General features: G+C 36.5%; 1 protein-coding gene across 6 annotated transcripts in view; it reads right to left on the bottom strand.

Annotated features, from left to right (window-relative positions):
- The window catches only part of NOL4 (nucleolar protein 4), a 465,486-nt gene that overhangs the window by 106,857 nt on the left and 338,713 nt on the right, over nucleotides 1–19,916 (bottom strand). For all 6 annotated transcript variants that reach the window (XM_027525944.1, XM_027525946.1, XM_027525947.1 and 3 more), the window contains one exon: nucleotides 6,919–7,032. In XM_027525944.1, the coding sequence (XP_027381745.1) occupies nucleotides 6,919–7,032 (114 nt within the window). The remainder of the gene's footprint in view (nucleotides 1–6,918; nucleotides 7,033–19,916) is intronic.

Here is a 19,916-nt window from a genome sequence, read left to right as displayed (position 1 = left end):
AACAAATAACACATTTACACATTAAGATCAAGATGTTATGAACATATATTTAAATTGTGAGCATAGACAGTTTCAGTTCAGTTCAGTCGCTCAGTCGTGTCCGACTCTTTGTGACCCCATGGACTGCAGCATGCCAGGCCTCCCTGTCCATCACCAGCTCTTAGAGTTAACCCAAACTGATGTCCATTGAGTTGGTGATGCCATCCAACCATCTCATCTTTTGTTGTCCCCTTCTCCTCCTGCCCTCAATCTTGCCCAGCATCAGGGTTTTTTCAAATGAGTCAGTTCTTCGCATCAGGTAGTTTATATTAACTATAAATTACATTTCAGGATCTAAAAGTGGGGGGCATGTCAAGGCATTAATTGTAAAAATGACATGCTATGTTTGAAAGGTTTAGGAATCATTGATTAAGAATCAAAGATTCCCAGGGACTTTCCTGGGGGTCCAGTGGATAAGACCCCATGCTCTCAATGCAGGGGGCCTGGGTTCAATCCCTGATCAGCAAACTAGATTCCACATGCCACATGTGGAAAAGATTGATGCTTGTAAAGATCCTGCATGTAGCACTGAAGATCAAAGGTCCCTCATGCCACAGCCAAGACTGGGCACAGACAAATGAGTCAGAAAAGAATCAAAGATTCCTAGATTGTTAGAAGTTAAAACAAGCTTTTAATAGGCGTATGGTTATAAAACAAGCAAAAATACTTATTTTTATAAGAATAAGGTAGAAATTAAGGGCATGCATGGACTGTATGTTTATGAAGAGTTTTAAAAACCTTGCTAGCTTTTGATCCGATTCTCATAATTTATCCTGAAGAAATAATTGGCAAGACATCCTTTTCACAGGAAAATTACGGTAGAAATAATAAAATCAATACTTAATAATTCAGGAAACACTACATGATGGAGTATTAAGTGGCTTTAAAAAGTAATCCATAAATTTACATTTGTTGTTCAGTCACTCAGTCATGTCTGACTCTTTGTGACCCCATGGACTGCAGCACACCAGGCTTCCCTGTCCTTCACCATCTCCCACAGAACTTGCTCAAACTCATGTCCATTGAGTCAGTGATGCCATCCAGGCATCTCATACTCTGTTATCCCCTTCTCCTCCTGCCTTAAAACTTTCATCAGGGTCTTTTCTAACGAGTCGGCTCTTCACATAAGATGGCCAAAGGATTCTAGCTTCAGCTTCAGCATCAGTAATTCCAATGAATATTTAGGATTGATTTCCTTTAGGATTGATTGGTTTGATCTCCTTGCAGTCCAAGGGACTCTCAAGAGATTTCTCCAACACCACAGTTCAAAAGCATCGATTCTTTGGCGCTCAGCCTTCTTTATGGTCCAACTCTCACATCCATACATGACTACTGGAAAAACCATAAGTTTGACTAGATGGACCTCTGTTGGCAAAGTAATGTTTCTGCTTTTTAATATGCTGTCTAGGTTTGTCAAAGCTTTTCTTTCGAGGAGCAAGCATCTTTTAATTTCATGGTTGCAATCATAGCGATACAGTAAATATTCATAACATTAAACTAAGTGGAAGGATACAGTGTGATACTATTTTGCTTTTTAAAGCAGGGAGCTTTGCATAAAAAGAGTAGTAGAAAGAATCATACTCTAAAACTGAAGAGTGGAACTACTAGTAATTGTATTTCTTCTCTACACATTTCTCTATTTCCTAAATTATCAAAAAATTAGCCTGCAAGTCTGAAAAGTTTTTTTTTTAATGTTACTACTGTACACATGATTTTTTAAAAGGTTTTTTGATATGGACCATTTTTAAAATCTTTCTTGAATCTGTTACAAAGCTGCTTCTGTTTTATGTTTTGGTTTTTTGGTCTCCAGGCATGTGGGATCTTAGCTCACTGACCAGGGATCAAACCCACATCCCTTGCATTGGAAGGTGACATCCTAACCACTGGACCTCCAGGGAGGTCCTTTAGCACAATTTTAGAAAGCACAAAGGTTGGATTCAAGTGGGGATCTATCCTGAGCAGCTCCGACCTAAGAATACTAAGCCCCAGTGTCTCCCCTTCATGAAAAGTCATGACAGTTACATAAAACAGGCTTAAAACTCTCCTTAAACAGTGCTGCACCCATGTATATTCCTCCTATTTCTGTTGTTCTTAATATTATTACTAATGAGGAAAATAAGACCTACTACAGTTAGATGTCTTAGGAAGTATATTTTATCTCAATTATTTAAAATTGCATTGTGTTATAGAGGAAATATAATATATTCAAGTAACTATTATACTGTAGGTGGTACTTTGTTTGTCTTACATAGTATATATTCTCCTTTGGATGAAAGGGGCATGCTGAAACATGTTGGAACACTCAAAGATACAGTTTTCTTTCTCCAAAATGCTGTATATAATAAAGATAAATGCTAGAAGTTGATTAAAAGCTGAGGATGACAGAGTAGGGATAGGAGAATGTGGGCTGGAAGCTTGAAACCACAGAAACAGGTTTCAAGCTCTATCTCAGTTACTATCACAATGTCTACATTAAAGCATAAAAGTCTGTTGAAAAATATGACTTTCAATTATGCATTTGTAGAATTTTGTAAATGTTATCAAAAGGACATGCAGAAGGAAACATGAAAGGAGACCTGCCTGTCTCAGAAACTGTCTTCAATCTGTTGTTTCAGATATTCCCCAAATACACTCACAACAAAATGAAACATTGCCACCACGCTTATGTGGCCGAATCTTCTACCTTGAGGGCTACAACTACCTACGTTTCTTTTAATAACATGCTCACTCATTGGTACCCTAACAAAGGAAAAATCATGAAGATGTAACAAGTCACATTCACCAGCGCTATAGAGAACAGAGCAGCAGGAACTACAGGCTTACTAAATATTTTTAGGTCTTCGACCAATGGTTTCCTGCTGGTTTACTAACAAGGACTTTCTGTTTTGTAATACATGACTCAGAAGTACATCAGTTTTCAGTATTTTTTCCCCTGCTGTCTCACCTTTTATGTCACAAGCAGCTAACGTGTCATTTTCCCTTTTCCCCTAGAGTGTTCTTTCCAATAGAGTCAAAGGTGTCACATCACAGTCTACCATTGATTTCCTATCTGTCCCAGTCACCACGAAAACTGTCACCCAATACTCATGCTGCGTTGCCCTTCATGAGGGCTGGATCTTCCAAGGAGGCCCTTGACCATTGGTTTTCTGTATTCTTTCTATAAAACTACAGTTTAACTGAAAGAACTAAACAGGGATAAGAAACAAGGGGACCCTCACACAATAACTTGAGATTTCAATAAGCCTAGGAATAAAATATATGTCATCCTTCAAACAGAGAAGGCAAAGGCACCCCACTCCAGTACTCTTGCCTGGAAAATCCCATGGACGGAGGAGCCTGGTAGGCTGCAGTCCATCGGGTCGCTAACAGTCGGACACGACTGAGCGACTTCACTTTCACTTTTCACTTTCATGCATTGGAGAAGGAAATGGCAACCCACTCCAGTGTTCTTGCCTGGAGAATCCCAGGGACAGAGGAACCTGGTGGGCTGCCATTTATGGGGTCGCACAGAGTCAGACACGACTGAAGTGACTTAGCAGCAGCAGCATCCTTCAAAAAGAGTAAAGTACACACAGATGGGAGATAAATGACCAACAAGTGGCTGGTTCTAATCTCTCTCACTTTATGCCTCTGTCTCTCTGGTGAGATGAAGTGTAACTGAAAATACTGAGATGGATTTGTTTTTAAGGAAATGGTAGTGAAATAATGGGCTTCCCAGGTGGCGCTAGTGGTAAAGAACCCACCTGCCAATGCAGGAGATGTAAAAGATGCAGGTTTGATCCCTCGGTCAGGAAGATCCCCTGGAGGAGGGCATGGCAACCCACTCCAGTGTTATTTCCTGGACAGAGGAGCCTGGTGGGATATGGTCCATAGGGTTGCAATGAGTCAGACATGACAGAAGCAACTTAGTGCACACACACACAGTCAAATAATATATAAATAACACAGAAAAAAGACAATCTTTTAATTTGAGCTGTGGCATTGAATTAGACAGGTGAAGTCTGACTCTGCCTATTTTTTTGAATTGCCAAGGTGAGGAAGGATTTCCTAGGTAACATAGAAATACCAGATTTTCATGTTAAAAGAAAATAAATGCTGACCATATTCTGTAATACACTGGGGACTGACCTTAGCCCTGTGCTATCTGACTGCTGACAAGGCAGCAGGCTCCTGCCCTTGCCACTGGCTTGCTTCAGGCTTGAGGCTCCCCCTGCATACACACACTGGATCCTGGGGCAAGGTGGACATATGAAAAAAGTATTTAACACATCCATAGTACCTTTCATGTTCATAGCTCAAAGAGCTTTATAAAGGCCAATTAATTTATCAAGTTTCATAAACTCTGAAGGACACATATAATTACAGCTCTATGCATGGCTAACCAGAGGCAACAAGTAGTCATATGTGTGGATGAACAGGATTTAGATTTTAATTGTCTCATGTTTGAACTTTCAAACACCCACAGAAAGCCAGGGGCACAATGAAGAATTTCTGAGTCACTGGCAAATTCTAAGAATTGTGAGTTAGGTTAAGAACATGCCTAAAAAAGTATGATGTCATTGCCAACACCCAAAAGAACTTTGGTTGTCTCTACTTAGGCAAAGAGTGTTTAGACCCAATTAAGAGAGCCTCCTCCACCACATCTCTATGCTTTGATAAAAATACAGAATCCATTTGATTGAAGCCTTAGTGCTACATGCCAAGTGAAATCTACAGAATTCATAGTAAAGAGAAATAGTTTTATATGTGTACTCTTTATTTTATAGATTAGGCCAACAGGGGTTAAGTGATTTGGCCAAATATTGGTGGATGATCAGGCTTTTGGGATATTGTAAAAGGATATCACAGGCAGTACATAATGTGAATCAGTCATCTAATTTTTATAATGCCTGCATATATGATTGATACTCCATACATGATTCAGGGAGGGCTTCCCAGGTGACCCAGTGGTAAAGAATCTGCCTGCCAATGTAAGAGACACAAGAAACATAGGTTCCATCCCTGGATCAGGAAGATCCCCTGGAGGAGGAAACCCCTCCAGTATTCTGCCTGGGAAGAGTTCATGGGCATAGGAGACTGTCCATGAGGTCAGGAAGAGTCGGACATGACTGAACACGTGCATACACACACACCTTTCAGGCAGAGTCTAGAGTGCAGACTGGTGAGGCACGTGCACACTGACAACGAGGAGAATCCTTTCAATCCCAGCATGCTACCACTCTGATTTCTAGAATAATCTTTACTCAAATAGACTTAGGCTGACTTCAGAAAACTCCTATTATACTATTAATGCTTCTTTATAGTTTTATTGATACCAATGCAATGACAGAAAAGCTAGAACATCAATTAAAATAACCTTTCCTAGGCTGAAATTTTTGATGCTTGCCATATGCCAGGCAAATTGCTAAGTACCTAACATAAATCTAACATTCAGGGTTCTCACACACCCCTATTAAGAATAGTACTTTACTGTTATTTTACATATGAGCAAACTGAAACACAGAAAATAGGAATAATTTGATGAAGATCACTCAGGGAATAAGAGTACAGCTGAGAATCAAAATCAGTTGTATTTAACTCCAGAATGTACGATCTTAATCACTATGCTAAACTGGATATTGTATATTGGGCTATAATTTATTTTAAGCAAGATAAATTTTAGAGATATAATCATGACAAAATCTCTACTGCGGATATGTATATGTGAATAAATGTGTTTGGCAAAGAATGAATAGTAAATTCCAAATCAGCATTTATATATATATATATATATATTTTATCATATGAGGCTAATACCCCATTTTAAATTTAACTAAAGCCTTCATCTTTTGCATTGCTTAGAAGTACTGGTACAAGCCATATTAAGTATAAACACATACAATTAAAATAATATCATTCTAAAACATTTTAAAATATTAAGTCTGGAATGGAAATTTTTTTTTTCTATTTTCTTTGAAACTCATTGGCTCACAGGCAAAACAAAATTGGGCTGACAATTCAGTCTCCTTATCCCAGCCTCAATGAGAAATATGAAACTCCCAGATCATTTGTTGTAAAAATAATTTAAAAGTCAGAATACAGAATATTTTATACATAGCACTTAAACTTATATATTATAATTTAGTCTTTATTATTGATGATTAAGAAAGAGGGCTAGGGAGAAAAGGGAAACAGAGAAAGAAAGACATTCCAGACATGAGAAGGGGAGACAGACAGATGCAGATAAACCAAGAGAAAAACTGAGCAAAACATCAATGAACAATGCACAAAAAATACATCTCTCTCCTACATGAATATATAGCCTTAGAAAAAAGATATAGATAGATGATACTTAATGGTTATACAGTAAATGATTTGTTAATGAGAATGTAAGCCCAGGATGTAGTTTTTAATTATTTTATACCCCATTTTATGACTTTCTAGTCTTCAAGATTATATTGTGTTTTCTGTATTCCCAGCATAACCTATTGAAATTTGGCAGTGGACCAGAGGAAATTAAAGAGATGTTCACTTCCATTTAAAAAGAGCACAATCAGGTCACTATCATAAAAGATCAGATAAATTTATGAAATTATTGTAAGTGATCAGTTAGAGCCTCTTATTTAAATAAGTCACTAGATTTCAAATTGGATACTAAAAAGAATTATAGCTCATTCATTTTACAACTGTCCATTTTTCATCAGAGAAAAATTTTGTCATTGATCTCCACTGGTCTCACAGAGATGTATTTTCAAGTTTCACCTCACATCACACAAAGAAAAGCAATCTCTCTGTGGACTTCAAATCCATTCCAGAGATTTTGCTCTTCCTCATGAATCAGATTAACTTGACCATATTTGCAACAGCTGAGAGTCGCCAGCACACAAGATTCCTCAGTACCTGCTGTCTGTCCAGGCGCATCCTCTTGGCAGCATTTCTACTCTCGCTTTCACAGGCTGAGGCCAAGATACTCTCAGCAACTGCTGAAGTAAGGTGGGAAGGAATAGGTCGAGACTAAAAGAAAAGAGAGAAAAGAACATGAAAAAATTATTAACAGTATCATTAAGAGACCAACACTACACTCAGAAGATATCATAGGACGTGCAAGAGTATCAATTTATTCCAACTGAACTGATTTTGATAGAAAAAGGAAATGGAAATTTCAAAGATGAATAATGAGAGCTAGTTAGAGGTTAACATTAGAGATACTACAGATCCATCATTCACTCCCATAGCTCCTTTGTCACAAGTGTTTAATCTGGGCCATTAAGTTTGAACAGGCAGTGGCAAAATTCCTGACTGGGTTTGTAAGGAAAACAAGTCCTTTATTTCTCTTATAACCTACGACAATGCACAAAAAACAAAACAAGAGACGGGGCTGAAACAGTTGGAAAAACTGACAGACACTCTGACCATGCCAAACCATCTTAACATGAAATATTATGGCTATTTACAGGCTAAGTTGTGACACAATTGATACAAATAAAATCCTTTTTAAAAAACTTACTTTAGCTTAAAAACAAAATGAAAATTCAGACCTACAACAATTTTTCTATAACAAAAATTCAGTGTTCTAGACGTGAGATGAGTATGTGCCTACATGTTTTATTTATAAAATATGTGTTAATATCTATAATGTAATGGGTACATATTGGAAATCCATCTTCTATGTAGCTCACATTAAAATTCATTAAACCCCTAAGTTCCTAATTAGGTACAAAGTGTTCGTGATTTTCCGTATCATTCATGATAATCTGAAAAGTTTTCCATTTTCCCCATAATTACATGCAAAATTATCTAACTGAAAGATGAAGTACTTAAAGATACTGAACATTTTTTTAAAAAATAAGACAAGCAAATGGTAGATAAGAAGATATTAATGCATAAAAATTAAATCAGGTGAGACAGCAAAATATGAAATTATAAAAAAAAAAAGTCTTTTAGGAAACTAGCATATGTAATGGCATGCTATCTCAGGTTTTCAAAGCCTCCATCCAAATTACATGTGGATACCACACATATTTACTAGAAGCCACCAAACTCATAACGATCTTCTAAGTATTTTTGTAAATGAACGTGAACATGCCTTTATTGGACTTGATTCATTTTGCTAACTCTGGCATGTCTCATGTGCTTTAGCAAACTGAACCATAGCACTTCTATCTCAAACAATATTCTAAAACAGATAAATACAGACCCACGGTGCTTTAATGGATACTTCTCAGTAGCATTTGTTCAGTGTAGAAAGAGACCAGGCTTTGACCTTGCTTGAACTAGGAAGAAATTTCTGCTGCTACCTCAGCCAACTCCCCCAGGTTTCCAACTCCAAAGTGGCCTCTGCAGGCAAAAGGTAGGAAAGGTATGCAGTACAGTCTCCACTTGCTAACCCTGTAAGATATTGGAAACACTGGCTGGACAACTCTGATAGCAAAGCATTAGGATTCTTGGGATGTGATTTTTCCAACAGAAAGAAAAGAAAGAGGCCCCATAGGTAGCAGGAAGAAAGAAGCAAAAATATTTTGACAAGGAAATTACAAAGCCAGGACTCTATATTGGGAATAGAGAGGGTCAAGTGCGGTAAACATCTAAAATTTTTAAACTGCCATAAAGGATATATACGTAATTTCGAAATGAATATTGCTTCATTTCTTTCTGCACTTGGCTAAATATGGATAAGACAGTCCAGCTCAGAACTGAAAATATATTCAGCTACAAAAATCAGTGTTTCATTAAAAGACGGCCATAGTGTGGCTCAAAATTATACTCTAAACTTCATGGAAATTGGATATTCAATGTTGTCCTGATATACAACTGAACTGATTCAGTTGATATACAACTGAATTATGTTTTGAGGCAAAGGGGTCATAGGAAAAATGGGAAAAAGAACATTCCCTTATTTAAAAAAAATCATTTATTTGACTGTAGCTGGCATTATTCAAATACTAGACGTGAAAGTGCATACCTTTATAAACCATATCTTTTGATACTTCATTTGGTTCTAGACACTGAATTAACAAAAGCAAAGCACAGTATCAGCAGTCTCTATGAAAGTTCTTCATCCATTTCATTTATTCTTTTAACCTGGTATTTCTATTCAAAATTAGAAATATATAATACTACGTGCTATGCTTAGTTGCTCAGTCGTGTCTGACTCTGCAACTCCATGGACTATAGCCTGCCAGGCTCCTCATCCATGGAGATTCTCTAAGCAAGAATACTGGAGTGGGTTGCCGTGCCTTCCTCCAGGGGATGTTCCCAACCCAGGGATCAAACCCAGGTCTCCTGCATTGCAGGTGGATTCTTTCCTGTCTGAGCCACCAGGGAAGCCCATATAATACTATGAAGCTTCATCAAGCAGATAAAATTGTAGTAATAAATACATATATCCCTTAAATATATAAAAGTTTGTAGAAAAGAGAGAACACAAGGTAAAACATCTTTTGAAGTAAAATTAGTTGGTAGAATTTCCTCTCAAATTCTTTTTTTTTTTAATATTTAAAATGGGGAAAAAAATAAAATGGGAAATGACTTTTACTAGAAGAGTATACGTTCTTGTGTATAATAACTTATATAGTTTCCTTGTTGAGAAAATGATAGAGTTGGGTTTTTCCCAGATACATTTATTTGGTTTTCTCAGAAACTAGAATAATGTCCTGGCTGAGTAGGACGAGATATTTCTTAAGGTCACTGGGTAACCTATTCATTTCAAGATTTTGGGGAAAAAGTTGACTGCAAGATAAAGCAATCATGTACTCTTTCCTATTAAGAGGAAGCAATGGGTAGAAGCAAAGATATGTGATAAGACACGGCCAGAGGTTAAACAATATAATTTTGAAATTAGAGTTGTTCTGAGTTTATTGTAGAATCATAATCTGATAACTGTAAATGGCCATAGTGATCATTCAATGCAAGTTTCTTTAAACGCTGAAGAAACTTTTCTGCCTAATTCTGAACTGGAAATAGAAGCCAGGTTTCATGTACCACAGTTCTCATCTCTTCCACTCTCCTAAATTCTGTTGTATACTTAGTACTTTTACATAATTCATTATTAATAAAAATATTTTAGGAGAAATGTTTACACATAAACTCTTGGCTCAACTAAAAATAAGCATACCAAAGATAGCTATTTAGACATTTGTTTACAATTATAACTAATAAGCTCATGGGAGAAGGGCAGAATGAATGAATAAAATCTCTATTACGGTTTAAGAGATATATATGTGTTTTTCAAGGAGTTTAAACTATACTAACTAAAGACAAAATATGTGTCTCCGAGGAGAACACCAATCCAGTTCATTCTCATTAATTTTAAGATAAATATTAATAATACCTAACTCATATTGAGTGCTTAGGTGTGGAGGCATTAACACAAGAATCTTAGGTTCATTATCTGATTTCTTCCAAACAACACTTGAGAAAAAAAATATATTACTTATATCACTCTTTTTAAAGAAAACCAAATTAAATCCCTATATAATTTTCCCAAGATCACACAGCTATGATGTGGAAACACTAATATGTAATTCTGATGATACGTTTGGAATAATATTCCTTAGTAAAACTTATTCTCATTTTAAAACTAAGGTCTCAATGAGTTTAAAGAAAACTAGAGCTCTTAAATACTACACATTCTAATAGAGGAATCCCTGTACAGCTAATTCAATTTTGCACTGAAACAAAGAATATATTAGGACCTTTTTAAAGTCCTTATCTTTGAGTGGTCAAAATCCTCGTAAAATGTTTTCCTATTAATTTTTTAAAACCCTTCTTCATTAATAACATGATAAAATGGAACTTAATTCAGTCACAAATTGTAAACTGAAGCAATCTAAATTCACAAGATTTTCATTGTGGAGCAAACAGAAGTTCCAAGAAATTACTATAATACAGGAAACATAATAAAGCTTAGTTTCATGCTCAAGATGAGAATGAGGAGCCAGGCAGAGAAGTTCTTTTTTGTTCTTTTTTTCCTGTAAGGCAATCCTGGCAAACATCCCCTTGGTTCTTGATACTGATGAGCCAGTAGTGAATGCTAATGCTGATCAATACACACAGCATAACTGTATGCTGTGCCCAGCTATACTTTACTAAATATGAAAGAATTCTGCTGATTTTTCCTCCATAATGTAGCTAATATCTATTTCACAACTCAAAAGTACTTAGAACAAGACAATGAGAAGGAAATTAATCAATTGTGTTCCTTATAAAAGCAGTGTTAAGAGAGAAATTTGAAACTATTATTTAGTATGAGTTCTTAGAACCATCTTCGTGGGAATGCTCCTTTCCTTTGCTACATTTAATCACAGAGAGCTTATTCTAAAATCATCTCTTCAGGGTTTTCCTGGCAGTACATTAAGGGCTGTAGTCATGGGTTCCACCAGGGATAAATGCAGAAGACTCCTTCTAACACCAGTAAGACACACAACCTTCCATTGTAATAACTTGAAATAATAATATTTCAACAAAAAATCAAATGCAAAGAACAGATATTATCAGTAGATAATTTATGGAAAATAATACTTATTGTGATTGAATATAGCTCAGTAAATCTACTATTTGGTGTATATATTATAAAATTTAAAAATGATTCAAGAAGGTGTATAATCATCCACTTTATATGATCTATACCAAGATTGAGATTTGTTACCTATTTTTTCCTGGATATGAGCTGATCCTAACTAGCCCACACTAATTATCTCTTCATAATTAACTGTCATGCTCAACTGGGATGACTTGATCTATCCTCAGCACTGTCCTTACTGTAATAATTATTTATGCCCAAATCCATAGTGGCTGTTTCATTAAACAGATGGCTAAACAGTCCTGTGGGGCTTTGGGAGTGTAAAAAGTCACATTTTAATTGGGGACTTAGGATGTGATTGCTGTTAGCACAAAGTAAGTGTGTCTTTCCTCATTTATGCATGTAAAACCTACCACACCATTTTTTGGTCTTAAAACTGAAACAATGTTAGAATTCTCTGAACTTCTGCTGTACCCTTAGGATGTGGTAGGATTTTTTTTTTTTTTTGGAAGTTATAAAAAAGAAAAAGAAATCAAGAATGTAAGCTTATGTTCATGGGAGACTGTGGCAATGCTCTCCATTCGAGTGTTTAAATAGAGCTTAATCAAGTATTAGACAAGCCGGATTAGAGCAACTGTGACATCCACCCAAGATTTTAAGTGAATGAGTTTTTTCAAAGTAATTAAAGCAAGTGATTCAGTAGTCAGAGTGTAGGTAGGTTACATCCTAAATTAAGATGATATCTCCCAAGCTTGTTACTTTATAAAATACATAATTTGACAATTCTGCAGCTTGAATGACATGCACATCCTATCATCCCAAAATGGTATACTCATGCCTCAACACATAACTGTTACAGTGTAAAAAGTTGCAGCTGCCAAGGTATCTCTTCTTCTGAACAGGTGGCTTCACCTATGGACATCAGTGGGCTAAAGGAAAGTTTAGCAACTATGTCAGACAGACCTGGATTATTACTGTGTAATTGCCTCCTTGCAATCTGCCTGATCACCTTTGCTATTTAATCTCTGTGAGCCTCATTCATTCTGCCAAGTATCGTTATTTTATTTTTATCTTTATGAATGGCAAAATTGAGCTTCGTCAGCTAGTTATGAACAGGAAAAATAATCTCTGTGTCAGGGAGAAGTAGTTAGAATTCCATGAAGGAAGGCACATAAAGTCACTGATATCTTTACTAGCTTACTGAACAAATATACTTCATGAGCACTTTCTATATTTCAGGTACTGTGCCAAGTCCACATATATGGAGATAAACAAAATCAATACTATCTCTATTATCATAGAGTTCACTTAAGTTAGTACAATGCTTAGCATATAGGGTATAATATACATGCAATAAAGTATGTTCATTACAGACTCACGGTCTTTTATAAGCAATTCTAAAATCCTAAAGTTGTACAAGCTGAAATATTTCATACACTCAGGGCAAACTCAGTTGGCAGAAGAAACTGATTATGAGGATATTTATAATGTTCTTCTTTCTTATTTCTATGAATATTCCTAAGTTTTGCAGCAGAAAGACTAATATACTTGTGTATGGGATGTTTCTCCAGACCCCAGTGTGAGTGTTCAGCAATAAATAGAAGATACACTTTATCATGTCTCCCCAATCAAAAAAGTTCTGAATTCTGGACCACTGATGATCCAAGTTTTTAGATAAGGATGGTGCATGTGGGCTAAAGCAGCAGGTACACTGCCTTGAACTCACTCTGTGGGGTTTCAGTGGACGTGATAAGCAAAGTCCCTTACTGACCTGACTCTGGCCACATGACTTCGTCCTGGACAATCATGGGAGACCATTCCTTTGTTCCCAGTGACTGTTCCAAGAAATGGACATGTGATCCAAATACAGCTAATCCAAGTCCTTTCATGGAAATGGGTACCTGAAGCTGAAAGATGGAAGACTACTCCTGCATTGGGAGTTTTAAGAAGCTTAGGGCTGCTGATGGCAACATTTTCCAACAGGTGGCAAGACTCTGAGAGGTAAAATATTAGGAGAGCAGCAGATCCCTGATGTTTGAGCCCATGGATCCAGCTATGTGAGAATCCTTGGACTTCCCAGTTTGAGAAAAATCTCTTGACCAATTTAAAATGAGTTTTAAAATGTATTTTAAACAAAAATGCTCATTAACCTTCATCTAGGCTTTGATTTCATTATAAGTATTTGATTATGAATTGATAGTCTTTGCTTTGGTCTTAATTTTAGAACACTATTGGCCTTTAACAATGATGTTTCACAAATACCTGGGGAATTGTTAAATATTATAGTTGAAACTAAAGCCCAATTTAGCTAAATGTCATCTGATCAATACATCTGATCAAGATGAGATAAACTAAACTTTCAACTAAAATGACATGTTTTCATTTCTAACTATTTATTAAAATCTCTACTAGGAAATATCTTTTAATCCTGAAGATAAGTGATTATATGTACTTATGGTTACTGTGGATCATGACATATTTTCTCCTCATTTGTGAAACCTAAAACTATATACAAATTCTATTCATACAATTAATATTACTACCTATTCACACTAGTTGCCAAATAGATAAAAATATTTTTTTAAATAGTGTTTCAAGAGCTAAAAAGAGGGTTAAAATAAAATGTTATATGACTGCCTTCTTTAGGAAACTAATCCTGCTAAATATTTTGTTATCAGTTATCAGTAGTTTTTAAAATTGAAATGCCAGTTGCAGAATACTGTGAAAGGGTATACGATAAACATTAGCTTATCTCCCAACTGATTTCTACCACAAAGTAGCACATTGTGAATGTCCATTCATCCACTCATCCTTCATTCAACAATTTTAACTCAACTGAATTCAACAGACTAAGCAGCTTTCACAAGCAACTAATTATACTATAGAAGACACAGTGGATGATACAGAGATGAACAAGTTAAGAAGCAGAGTAGTCAAGGAACGTAACTTCTTATTAGGGAGCTAAGGCCCATATATAAATAACAGTAATATGAGACAGGATAAAATAAAACTACAAAAGTACCACAAAGTACAATTTGCACATGAAAGAAAGAGAGATTTAAAGCTGTTTTTAGCCAAAAGTGAGGATTCAATAGATACAAACATTGGATTTAGTTCCCTTGGGAGTTCACAGATTGAGACAGCAAGGGTTTCCTAGAAAAGGGAGCAGTGAAATGCAATTTCAGATTAGACTGCATTTATCATGTTCCTCAGAGACCAGGGAACAAACTGTGCAGGAGTTTTCATATTTGTTATTTCAGATGTTGTTGGTTTTCACAGATAAGTGCTATTTGTTTCTGAAGCATAAGAGATACAAACTCCACAAGTAACAGCTGATAAAACATGGCTAAGAACCAAGATCCAGTGACTAAAATCAGGAGCTTTTCTTCAGATTTGCTTACTGCTAATTTTCCAATGTTTCATTTTGGGTCGTCTCCTTTTTCTTAGAGTACATTTTAGGTCATCCAGAGATAGCTTGTGAGTGGTATTGTAATTTCAGTAGTTGTCTGAAGTGTCCTTCTTCCTTATTTTGGAAGTAGAGTTTAGTTGGATGTTGATTTGTAGATTAAATGTAGCTTCTCTAAAAGAGTTTTTCTTCTTAGTATTTTGAAGATTGTCATCCGACATCTGTTTTGAGGACGAGTATTATGTTCAGTGTGTTATACTGTTTTAGATAGTTCCTTGTTTCTTGCTGGTGACACTTAAGAATTTCTTGGGTCTCCTGCAGTTTTGCCTTAACACACATAGGTGTGACTTTGTTTTTATCTGTGCCACCCAGAACTGGTCTGTTTCTCTCTTCTTAGTATTCATGGCCTAGTAAATTTTGAAAAATTCTTCCTCCTTATTTGTTCTAATGTTGTACTCATTCTGATTTGTCCTTTGGAATGTCTACTAGATCTATATCATTTCTAGTCCCCAAGTAAACTTCTTTTTCAAATTCTCCCTCTCTTTTTTCCTTTCTGTGAAAAATTTCCATAGTTCTGTGTTCCAGTTTATTTATTTTCTCTTTGGATGAATCATCTTATCTGCTGTTTAACCCATATAATAAGGCTCTAATTTCAATATTTATAATGTCCATCATCTCAGTTTTGAAATGGGATTCCCTGGTGGCCTTGACGGTTAAGCGTCTGCCCACAATGCAGGAGACCCAGGTTTGATCTCTTGCCTAGAAAATTCCATGGATGGAGGAGCCTGGTGGGCTACAGTCCATGGGGTCGCAAAGAGTTGGACACGACTGAGTGACTTCACTTTCTTTTCAGTTTTTGAAGCTATCGTTTGACATTTGTAATTCTCCCTTAATGAGAGGGCAGGCAACGGTCCCAGCTTTATATACAGTTTTCAGTTCATGTTCCTGCCTAGTAACAAACCAAAATCCACATCTCCTAAACTTGAGTTGGCATTCAACCCCAGCCCTAATCTGTCTGGGCTTAAAGTCACTTTTTCTATCTCCATATCAAATTAAGGGCTCACAACTTTGGCTGAGAGTTTTCTATTAATTTCAAGTCCTGAGAATTCCTTTTCTTTCTTCTGAGCTTATAGAGGTATTTAAAAATTGTAATTTTTTTTTTTTTTTACTCAGGATTTATATGTATTTGTAGATAGAAGGTGAGTGGGGTGTATGAGAGGTATTCAATGAGTCTCAGGTCAACATAATACTTAAGGATCTATTAATGAGCAAATCTGAAAGCTATGAAGGCTGTATTCTTTACAGTTTAGTTACTCTTCAACTTTAGTAAATAAAATACATTCAGTAAATAAAGAGAATAGTACCCATGAACCCTGAATCAGGACAAATCAGTGGACCGAGAGAGCACACACTGAAAGAAAGAGTTGAGGTTCCCTGTGATGACCTGCACCAGTGGTCCCCAAACTTTCTAGCACCAGGGACCAGTTTCATGGAAGACAATTTTTCTATGGACAGGGGAGGTAGAGGGTGGATGGTTTCCAGATGATTTAAGTGTGTTACATTTATTGTGCATGCTATTTCTATTATTATTACATCAGCTCTAGCTCAGATCTTCAGGGATTAGATCCTGGAGGTTGGGGATCCCTGATCTAGACATTAAAGGAAATAACAGAGCATATCAGAAGAAAGGGTAGAAAGGGGCCAGATTATCATTAATTATTATTAATAAAATGCTGATCATTTTATTTACATTATACAAGGTAATACCCCAACAGCCCTCTCCTTTTAAAAAAATGGAGACTCAGAAACATCACATTAAATTGCACAGGAATTCAACCTAGGTCTCCCAGTTTTAAAAGGCCATATACTAACACTATAATAAGAAATTCAGAATTTTTCCTGAAGTGATAAAAATTCGACAGTATCAAAGTCAAAATTGAGGAAGACTACTCCAGGTGCAAAGGCAGATTTATCATAAAGCCAATGAAGTACAGGCCCCAGGGTTCTTCAACTGGATGGAACTAATAATATGGAAGTTTCTGGATGATGTAAGATTACAGGTAGGAACGGGAAAACAAATTAAAATAAAAGTATGAGTATTTATATATAAGTATATCTGAAAATTGTCTAAAGATATGTCTGAAGTAAAAGATTTGAGTCTTCTAGATTTCTCTGTTTTAAAACATTTATTGTGTATTATTTTCTAATTGTAGATATATATTCATCCTTCTATATACATTTTTTTGTTCATAATTTTGTGTTACTTTACTTTTGAAAAAGGTCCCAAATTTCATAATTTTCAGGTGCAAGTCCTAGTTTTGTCTCTGCTTGCAAATAGAGGGTAGGGAAGGCGTGTAAGATGGAAGTAGGAAGTTGAGCTAGAAGAATTATGCAAGATGTGTGAGAAGCTAGAAATAAAATGATAGCTGATAAAATTCAAAATTATGAGACTGATTTGGGAAAGACAGAAAAGGAAGAATAAACAGAAGTTAGTCAGTGGGAGGATGCAAGTCATAAATATAAAGAGAGTCAGACATCATTCCAAGTTTATGAACTTTGGTGTGAATGACAACAGTGGGGCAACTGCTGGAACTAGGTAAGTCAAGAGGAATTTGCTGGTGACTTGGTAGAAGAGGCAGATCAGTGGAGAGGACGGGTGATAGAGAATATAGAGCAATCAGTGAGGATATAACAGTACATTTGTCTAGCATCTGACTGAGATGTGGAATGAAATACCAAGGCTTTGTATATGACTGGGATCTACTTTGAGAGTTGCTTTTGTTTAGTCATCAAGTTGTGTCCACCTCTTTCGTGACCCCAAGGCCTATAGCCTGCCATGGGATTCTCCAGGCAAGAATACTGGAGTGGGTTGCCATTTCCTTCTTCAGGGGGCTTCCTGACCCAGGGATCGAACTCTCATCTCCTGCTTGGCAGGTGGATTCTTTACCACTAGCGCCACCTGGGAGAAGGCAATGGCAACCCACTCCAGTACTCTTGCCTGGAAAATCCCATAGGCGGAGGAGCCTGGTAGGCTGTAGTCCATGGTGTCCTGAAGAGTTGGACACGACTGAGCGAATTCACTTTCACTTTTCACTTTCATGCATTGGAGAAGGAAATGGCAACCCACTCCAGTATTCTTGCCTGGAGAATCCCAGGGACGGGGGAGCCTGGTGGGCTGCCCGTCTATGGGGTCGCACAGAGTTAGACACGACTGAAGTGACTTAGCAGCAGCAGCAGCGCCACCTGGGAAGCCCTCACTTAGACAGGAGAGAAGTGTATAAGGGGGCAGGCCTCTGCAGCTATGGAGACAGTAAGGTGCAGTAAGTACATGGCCAAACACAGAAACTTCAGCAGTGCCCCAAATCAAGAAAAATGTACATGAGTAGAAACAGGAAAAAAAAGTTAAAAAAAATAGGGTGATTTATAGTCGAGGATGCAATTTTTGGATTTGGTGCAAAGGTGGTCATGAGCTCTTCATGAGAAGTAATTCAATATGGTGGTGAGAACGACAACTCACTGAAGTAAGGGACTATTAGTGGAGGCGGTGGTAACAGGTATCATTTGTGAGTATAAAATAATCATTCAGGAAACATGGCAAATAAAGACTCATTGAGTCTTCAAAGAAAGATTATAGAAGCCATTAAACTCAATATCTATATCTATTTGGAATCTGGGGAGTTTTTTAAGGCAGAAGATAAGAAAAGGGGAAAGAGCAAAAGAGGAAAGCTGAAACTATGACCACTGGGATGGTCACAGAAGCAATGCTCCGAAGGAGGTCAAGTTACAGGCAGCAGAAGCAGCCGGTGATCCAGAGCAAGGAAGACCAGAACACTGTCTCTGTAAAGACAGCAGAGGATACTTAAAACATTTCACATGATTGTGAAAACGTTTAACATAGCTTGGGCATGCTCCTTGAGAAAAGGAAAGACTAAGGTATACCCATACGAATAATGACTGAACTAATTAATACTCACTGAAGTAGACTCACTGAAACTGAGAAAGTTAAAGAACTAAGAGTGTAGAACATCAGCTGTCAATTATTTAGAAAAATATTAACGGATGAAATTTAGAAAGAAATATTATGAAGAAAGAACTTAGAAGATGTTATAGAAGTATCCTGGGGGATAGTAGATGACATCTATAAAAGAGAGGGCAAAATATGGCACAGCTAGCAGGTGGGGAATTCAAACAAAATGTGTTTGCTAATTAGCTTCAATTAAGTTAATTGGTCACAGGGAGAGAAACTGGCACAGTTGTGATCACAATGCATGAAGAATATTGTGAATAATAATGGCTGCACAGATATAAAGTTTTTAATCAAGGTCTTGTGTGGAGGGCTCGCGATATTTCTGGTCAAATGTTTAGTTTAAAGAAGCACTTTAATTCATTTTTATAGTGGCTCTATTTGCTAAAGAATGAACAGCAAGTGTCACTGTAGCTTCTGTAACACCTATACATAGTCTATTTCATGGCTATAAAAGCTGTGAATTGAAGAAAAATTATGATCTCTCTACGTTAGTTTACATCAGACAAATAGAGGCAAAGGATATATAATAGTCAAATTCGCTAAACAAATGTACCATTTCCTAAACATTTAATACTTATTTTTTAATGAAAAAAAAAACTGTGAAACCAGAAGGTCAGATAGCAAAATTACCGAGGAGGGTATTATAGGATGAAGACTAAAAATATTGTGAATAAAAAACTTAGAAGATGGTCTGAAATGATGGTGTTTCCATAATTAGATTATTTACACATTTGTTTTAAAATTATATCTCTCCTCACCAAAAACAGATACCAGAGCTACCAAGGAAATATATACACTAAAACAAACTAAACAGATAACTGGGAAAGAGATAACTCAGAAAGATTTTGGCTCTAAACTTCCTGACAGGCAAAAAAGTGAACCTAGTAAGTTAACGATGAGAAAACATAAAAGCACTCTATTTCTGTAGGGGAAACACATTTTAT

The sequence above is a fragment of the Bos indicus x Bos taurus genome, chromosome 24, assembly GCF_003369695.1.
Source record: "Bos indicus x Bos taurus breed Angus x Brahman F1 hybrid chromosome 24, Bos_hybrid_MaternalHap_v2.0, whole genome shotgun sequence".
Lineage (NCBI taxonomy): Eukaryota > Metazoa > Chordata > Mammalia > Artiodactyla > Bovidae > Bos > Bos indicus x Bos taurus.
Note: the sequence above shows the minus strand (reverse complement) of the source record. Positions and strands in the feature narration are given on the sequence as shown.